General features: G+C 36.6%; 1 protein-coding gene and 1 long non-coding RNA gene across 3 annotated transcripts in view; one reads left to right on the top strand and one right to left on the bottom strand.

The window, feature by feature from the left end:
- LOC104762311 (protein BONZAI 1) overlaps positions 1-2,930 on the top strand; it is a 5,810-nt gene extending 2,880 nt beyond the window's left edge. For both annotated transcript variants that reach the window (XM_010485576.2, XM_010485575.2), the window contains 13 exons: positions 93-141; positions 311-367; positions 501-686; positions 784-918; positions 1,046-1,107; positions 1,199-1,292; positions 1,375-1,489; positions 1,612-1,688; positions 1,776-1,913; positions 1,994-2,158; positions 2,245-2,358; positions 2,446-2,542; positions 2,652-2,930. In XM_010485576.2, the coding sequence (XP_010483878.1) occupies positions 93-141; positions 311-367; positions 501-686; positions 784-918; positions 1,046-1,107; positions 1,199-1,292; positions 1,375-1,489; positions 1,612-1,688; positions 1,776-1,913; positions 1,994-2,158; positions 2,245-2,358; positions 2,446-2,542; positions 2,652-2,749 (1,387 nt within the window). In that variant the 3' untranslated portion in view covers positions 2,750-2,930. The remainder of the gene's footprint in view (positions 1-92; positions 142-310; positions 368-500; positions 687-783; positions 919-1,045; positions 1,108-1,198; positions 1,293-1,374; positions 1,490-1,611; positions 1,689-1,775; positions 1,914-1,993; positions 2,159-2,244; positions 2,359-2,445; positions 2,543-2,651) is intronic.
- On the bottom strand, positions 2,860-3,830 carry LOC109130630. Its single transcript, XR_002036577.1, has 2 exons — positions 3,514-3,830; positions 2,860-3,428 (listed from the first exon to the last, which is right to left on the bottom strand). It is a non-coding gene; the product is annotated as an uncharacterized LOC109130630 (long non-coding RNA).

Below are 7,982 nucleotides of genomic sequence, written 5' to 3'. Positions count from 1 at the left end.
TTTTTTTTTTTTTTTTTTTTTTTAAATGTGTCAATGAGGAAACAAATCAACCGTCTTGTTCTTCTTACCTACTGAAAGGTTTTATGTACCAGGTTTCGTGTGTTTGACGTTGACACCAAATTCCAAAACTCAAGAGCAGAGGTAATTTTGCTATTTTTCTTGTCTCTTTATATGTGGATATGAGCACCCGCATGCTTGTGCCTCAACTTGCTTTGTTTCAGTTTCGTTTGAGAATAGTTGTCATGCACAACCTTGTTTTGCTTAACAGTGTAATACATAGTGTACTTACTACTGAAGGTCTACTTTTCAGATGCTTAAGCTTGACGATCAGCAGTTTCTTGGTGAGGCAACATGTGCATTGTCTGAGGTATCCACTGCTTAATTGCTTCCCTTCTTTATTTTACAGACATATATTAGCGTTGCAATATATGTTCTCTGAGATGCACAGTATAAATTCGTTTTATTGCCTACCTTACAATTTTTATCTTTCAATCACGCAGATAATCACAAAATCGACCAGGACAAGCACGTTAGAACTCAAGCGTAAAGAAGGCGTTGCTCCACAGTCTCAGCCTCACCACGGAAAGCTTATCATCCATGCTGAGGAGTCCCTTGCTTCTAAGATTACAACAGAGGTTGTATTTAGATGTTCCAGTTTGGAATCTAAGGATCTTTTCTCAAAAAGTGTAAGTTTGTAATTTCTTTCTCTTTTACCATTTTTACTAAAAATATGGTTCTGACTATAAATATAACAATATATTTCTTTTTGCCGCTTGATTTTAGGACCCCTTTTTGGTGGTGTCAAAGATTGTAGAGCATGGTACTCCAATCCCCGTGTCTAAAACTGAAGTCCGGAAGAACGATCTTAATCCAATTTTTAAACCACTCTTTCTTAGTGTTCAACAAGTGGGGAGTAAGGTACGGGAGATCTCTTATATCTGAGCTTCCAATAAATTGTAATGAATGAATACAAGGTCTGTTTCTCTGTTCGAGATGCATGTGAATTCACAGAAAGATATCTCAAGTTCTTTCTATAATCCTGCAGGATAGCCCACTGATAATAGAATGCTCAGACTTTAATTCCAATGGCAAACACAGTCTTATCGGGTAACTTAAATCTTAAAGCTTAACCCATTTTATTTTTGGAATGACTTAAGCTCCTAGCTGACATAACTACTTGTTTATTTTGGGTGGCCAGAAAAGTTCAGAAATCACTTTCGGACTTGGAAAAACTTCATTTGGCTGGCCAAGGAATCAATTTATCTTTGCCTACTGGTGCTGGACAAAACAAGGTATAAACCAATACGAAAAGGTTTCCTAACATTTTCATGCCTTTTCATGTAAGCTATCTAATACCATTGATCGTTATTTTAGGTGTTAAAGAGCCAGCTTTTTGTGGACAAGTTTACCGAGACTGTCCAGCACACATTCCTAGAATACTTGGCATCTGGTTTTGAATTGAACTTCATGGTAGCAATTGATTTCACAGGTATGTATTGCACCACTGCGGAAAAGCCTATAAACTATACATGCGAAAATAAATTATCAACAATATATGTTATCTCCATCGCCTTCCTATACTCTAATCCAAACTTTTCCACTGTCCTTCAGCTTCAAACGGAAATCCCCGCCTTCCTGATTCTTTGCACTACATTGATCCTTCGGGACGATTAAATGCCTACCAGAGAGTGAGGACTCAGTGTTACTCCATTTTCTTATAATTAGCAGCGACTGTGACTGTGACTAAACAATCATGATCTCTTCTTTTATCTCAGGCAATAGTGGATGTTGGAGAAGTGTTGCAGTTTTATGACTCAGACAAACGTTTTCCTGCCTGGGGATTTGGAGCTCGTCCGATCGACAGTCCAGTTTCTCATTGCTTTAACCTCAACGGAAGCAGTTCATACTCTGAGGTACACAAACTTGACTTTGAAATTAAACTTGATGTTTTCTCGATTCACACGCCAATTATGCTTTTTTCTCTCTCTCTCAGGTGGATGGGATTCAAGGTATCATGAATTCATACACCAGTGCCCTCTTCAACGTCTCTCTTGCAGGGCCTACCCTTTTTGGTCCGGTGATCAACTCGGCTGCAATGATCGCCAGCACGTCTCTAGCTCAAGGTTCACGGAAGTATTACGTCTTATTGATCATCACAGTGAGTATATTATATATAAAAAGAAACCAACATCACATAAAATAACAAATCAGAGATTGTTTACAAACCAAAAACTCTTGTTGCAGGATGGTGTTATAACAGATCTTCAAGAAACAAAAGACGCATTAGTCAGTGCATCGGATCTGCCATTATCAATCCTCATTGTAGGAGTTGGAGGAGCTGATTTTAAAGAAATGGAGGTAAAACATTATTGCTTTCCAAAACACATTTAAGATTATTACAAGTATATCTGATCGATCTTGTATAAACTGTACTTTTGTTTATAGATACTAGACGCAGATAGAGGAGAAAGGTTGGAGAGCTCTAGCGGGCGACTGGCTTCACGAGATATTGTTCAGTTTGTGGCACTACGAGACGTCCAACGTAAGTGTAGTTTGATTGATGGAGTTTATAACCGCAGGAGACCCATGAGAACGCTAGTTTTCTGGTTTGGTGGGGTTTTTTAATGTGTTGTGTTTGTGTTACCTTGCAGATGGAGAGATCTCAGTAGTACAAGCGCTTCTTGCAGAATTGCCTTCACAGTTTTTGACGTATATGAGAATCCGTAATATGAAACCTATTCCTCCATGAAATGATCTCGTGTGTAAATGAAGTGTGTACATAACTACATATTATACATTTACATCAACCACTACGGCGGGTAATCGTCGTACGCCATTACATTGGCTTTTTTTTTTTTTCTTCTTCTAATAATTGTGTGAATCTGGTAGGATGTAGTATATGGTTTCAAATGAAGAGACTCATTATACAACATTTTGTGTTTGATTTTCTTTCCTTCAATATTTGGAGTTTGAAGAGATCCGTTTTCACTACAACAAAACACGTCTTTTGCGATGGACAAATATATCGCGAATCCCTCGCAAATCGACAAAAGCGAGAAATTTGCGAGAAAAATCCGTTCCTCGCAAATCGCGTCTTGCAAATCGGTCAACGTTGCAATTCCCTCGCAACTTTTGCGAGGAAATGTTGTCCCTCGCAAATCCCACGCATTTTGCGAGGAACTATTTTGCGAGGAACTATGTTTTACCTCGGTATAAATTTGGTTCTTCACAATTAGTGATAACCCACCAGAAGCACTACTCTCCATGTTATCCGCTGATATTAGCTCAGACTCAGCTTCAGCTATCTTTGACGACACTTCATTGAACACCTTCTCAGACAGTCCATCAACAAACGACCCATCATGTTTCCTATGAGTGTCTGCTAGTACTCGCAGGAAATCAGGTAGTGGCTCACCAGTACTCTCAGACTAAAAACAGAGAAATCAAACAACTATATTACTATATTATAGATATGATATGATTAATGAACTTGTATTAAACATAGATACTTACAAGCTTTCGTGCTCGGGCTTTAAAAGAGGTCTGACCAGAACGGTGCTTATGTATTTCGGTGCCATCAGGATCACTATACCAACATTACGGCTATTGATACTCTTTGCTTCTGATTTTGGTTCACACCAAAAGTTGACCAAGCCATCCCATACAGTAGGATCAAGCCACCGCGGCATTGCGTCATTACCTTTCTTCCTCCACTTACCCTTCCACCGAGACACTTGATCACTCATCCGGGTCTTCAACTTCTTTTCAAACTCAGCTCTAACTCTTCCATTGATGGACGCATCCCAATTATATGTTTGCTTGTAAAGACATAAAATGAATCAGAAACAGAATCAGAACCAAATTCGAATGATAAACACACAAAATCTGTAATTTAAACACAACAACAATTTGTAACTTACCGCAAAAGTTTCAAACCACCGGTTTACAACCGGACCTGGTGTTTGGGTCCAATTGGCATGAGCTGATTTGAAATCTCTTTCAAAAATGACCCGGACAGTAGCAGCAGCCAAAGAATCCTGGTCAAACCTACAAAACATAAGATAAAAGGAATTAGGATCATTGAAAATACAAAACATAAAGATAAACTATATGTTAGATACATAACATTCTCACCAGATAGTACCCGGAGGTCGCTTAGGATCCAGTTTTGGTAAGCCAGCACGCCCGGGACTTGCAAGTAACTCTTCCAAAATGAAAAACACTTGAGAGGCACTTGCACCGTTGACACGCGACGTTGATTGCTAAGGAGGAGGATCATTTTGCTGAGGAGGAAGATCATTTTGCACCGGTGAGGTACCTTGAGAAGAGGCGGTAGAATGTAGCCTTTGAGCAGAGCCAGTAGAGCGTACCCCTCGAGAAGGGACGGGAGGAGATAATCCTTGTGAAGATATGAACCTTGTGTAATGGTTTTGGTTGACAGATCCGTTTTGGTCTCGAGAAGACATCTGAGAAGAGAAGGAGAACATGTAAAAATCATTAGAACCCTAAAATTATCCAAAATTAAAAACAAAAATTAAAACCCCTAAAATCGAATCGAAACCCTAATCCCAAAATTAAATCCCCAAAATCGTTACCCTAAACCCAAAATTAAATTCCCAAAATCGAAACCCTAAACCCAAAATTAAATCCCAAAAATCGAAACCCTAATCCCAAAATTAAATCCCCAAAATTCGAAACCCTAAAATCGAATTAAAAACCTAATCGAGTCATAACCCTAAACCCCAAATTGAATCCCCAATTTCGAAACCCTAATTTAGAAGGGGAGAGGAGGAGACTTACCAGCAAAGAGAGGAGAGATCGAGTCGGAGATTAACCGGACAAGAGATTCAGAGGACAAGAGAGAAGTGGAGGAGTTAGGGTTCGAGAAGGGTTAATCGGACCTGAGAGAAGAGGAGCAGACTCACCGGAAAAGACAAAAGAGATCGGAGAAGAGAGAAGAAATCGGAGAAGAGAAGGATTAGGGAACGGAGAAGAGAGAAGAAATCGGAGAAGAAGGGTTCGAGAAGGGTTTCTCTTTTGGCTGCGGATTAGTCGAGGTTTGAGCTTCGCTCAAACTAGGTTTTCTAATTATATATAAAAATACTATGTCGCAAATCCCTAGCAAATATTGCTAGGGATTAGCTATGGTCCCTCCCAAATCCCTAGCAAGCATATAAAAATATGTAATTAATATTTCCAGAATTTGCGAGAGAATTGCAAGAGACCGTAGCAAATCCCTCGCAAAGTCTTTAGGGTTTAGGATTTGCAATTTTCATTAGTGTCCTCTCTTTGATTATAAATCTTGAATGATATCATTTTAATCATTAATAGTAATGAAATTAGTCTTAAAGGTAAAGGTTCAAGGGTTTAGGGTTGTTATTTGCGAGATAATTGCTATGTATTGAGTAGTTTGCGATGTATTTGCGACGAATTTGCTATGGGACTAGCAAATCAGTCGCAAACTGGTCGCAAACCGTGAATATTTAATTTGTAAAAACCATCAAAATAAATTAAAAAAATTAGTCAAATAAACTTTCAAGTATATTATAGGGTCCAATGGTGCCATCATACTCTTTTCTATCATCAAACATTCCAAAATTGTCCAATTTTGTATCTTACTCTAAACATGATGATCCTCTACACTATATCACACATATGTTCATTACATTGAGACAAATATATGCCAAATTGTCCAATTCTCCAACAATTTTGTGTTGCACTGCTATCTTTGATTATAAGTCTTGAATTCATCTTTTTAATCATTAATAGTAATGTAATTAGTCTTTAGGGTTTAGGATTTAGGGTTAAGGGTTTAAGGTTGTTATTTGAGTAATTTGCGATGGATTTGCGACGAATTTGCTATGGGTCTAGCAAATCAGTCGCTAATTTGTCGCAAACCTTGAACATCTAATTTGTAAAAACCATCAAAATAATTTTAAAGGTTAGTAAATTCACCTTATGAACACGTTCAAATGTATTTCAGAATAATTATATTAAGTTTTGTAATATTTATAAAAAATTATTTTCCTAACTTTGCAATGGATTTGCTATGGCTTTCGCAATTCACTCACAATTTCATAGCAAATTTGCTATGGAATTTGTTTTCGCAAAGTCGTCGCAATATTGTGATGGATTTGCGAGGGATGGGACCTTCCCAGCGAATTTGTCGTGAATGCGTCGCAAATGAGCAGCGGATTTGCGACGACCCTGTTCCTCGCAATTTTGCGAGGGATATGCTTGGGTTTTTTTATTTTTTGTAAATCCCTCGCAAATTAACCGCAAATTTGCGAGAGCTGAAATCCGTCACAACATGTCCTCGCAAAAGGCGTGTTTTCTTGTAGTGTTTCTGCATCTTTCTTTTATTACAAGAGAGAATAGTGAACATCCATATAAACCTTACTATTTCATTCAAGTTGCAGATGAAAATTGCATGTTATCCATTTTCATCTAATGATTTGATATGATAAAAATTGTTCAAAAATTCATATGTCAAAAGGTTATGCTGTGGGTGGAATCACGTTTAGAAAAGTGAACAAATGGTATATTATTCATCACAATAAATTTTCAGTAAAATAAAATAGTTAGGTGTCACTGTCACATGGTGATCTAAAATGTAGAGGGAGTGAGACCAAAGACATTTTTACGGTAATACTGTAGTTTAAAGAAAATTTTGATCATAAACATAAATAAACCGCCGGTTAGGGAAATGGTAGTTGAACCTAACAACTACGCATGCAGTACACACACACACATGATCTTTGTTAGTCAAAGTGGGTGTGGATTACATTTACAAGTCTTACATTATATCCACTTGACACATTGTAGTATACATAAGTTCTCTCTACCTGTCAACTTAGTTAGCTCTTGACTTTTTGGGTCAAGACTTATTCATATATCAAAACTTTTTACATTCAAACCAATAAAATTTAGTTAGGCAAGTGCTCCTCCATGAAGTAAATAAATTTATCTCCTTTCGAAAGTAGAAACGTGTACACAACTCAACCCTTACACTAGAAACTATATAACGTCTACAAAATATATATAAGCTCTATCTATATACATGTAATCAAATCCATACGACACAATAATATAATGTGCTTACTAGATAACTTTTCATTGAATGTCTGCTACACCTTTACGATGCCTTATCGCGATTCTCTGACTCTAGAGTATACAAAAAGGAGTCTTGGGAAACAATTCGAAAAGACTTCAAAAAAAGTTTCCCTTTCAGTTTGAGTGTGTGTACACGGTTCTTGGATTTAGAGGTCTTGTTGCAAATATTTACTCAACCAGTCATTAAAAATTAGATTCACTTCTCACGTACGCAAACTCTTATTTCATTTTTTAATTCACGTTCGACATACAAAAGGTGTCGGTTTACATCACTTAATATTATTATAGGGTCTTTTTGTTTTAGAGAATGTCGATTTTTGACGAAACAAATAAGTGTCGGTTTACATTACATTTACAACTAAGAACGCGATACTGCTTTTATATTTTAAAATTATTATTCAAATAAAAACAAATACTATTACTATATCTCTTTCCTTTGGTTCCATGAATGCGTTAGCCCTTTCATACAAAAAAAATGATTAAACAAAACATGAACATGCATGCGCAGTTTCTTATCTTCTTTATTGTATTCTTTTCACTTTTGCATGTTTAGTTTTTCCATCTCGTGTAGGTGTAGTATTCTTGAGGTAATCTTTATATAATATCATCCTCCTTTGATAATTTAAGTTCACATCCACTTTCCTTATTAAGAAAAGTTTAACAAACATTCTCATGTTAATATATATACGTCTTCATTTTTATATGTACATTGATCCGTACTGATCGTACAAACATATTTTTTAAATACGATAACAAAGCATGCACATAAAAACTAATTGTTAAAGACGAAAGAATATGAAAAGGAAAAAGAGAAAGAACTAAAAGAAAAACAAACTTAATTAAAACGTATATTTTTTTTGTAGTTCATA

The sequence above is a fragment of the Camelina sativa genome, chromosome 18 (genome assembly GCF_000633955.1).
Source record: "Camelina sativa cultivar DH55 chromosome 18, Cs, whole genome shotgun sequence".
NCBI lineage: Eukaryota > Viridiplantae > Streptophyta > Magnoliopsida > Brassicales > Brassicaceae > Camelina > Camelina sativa.
This window is presented reverse-complemented; position numbering and strand designations above follow the sequence as displayed.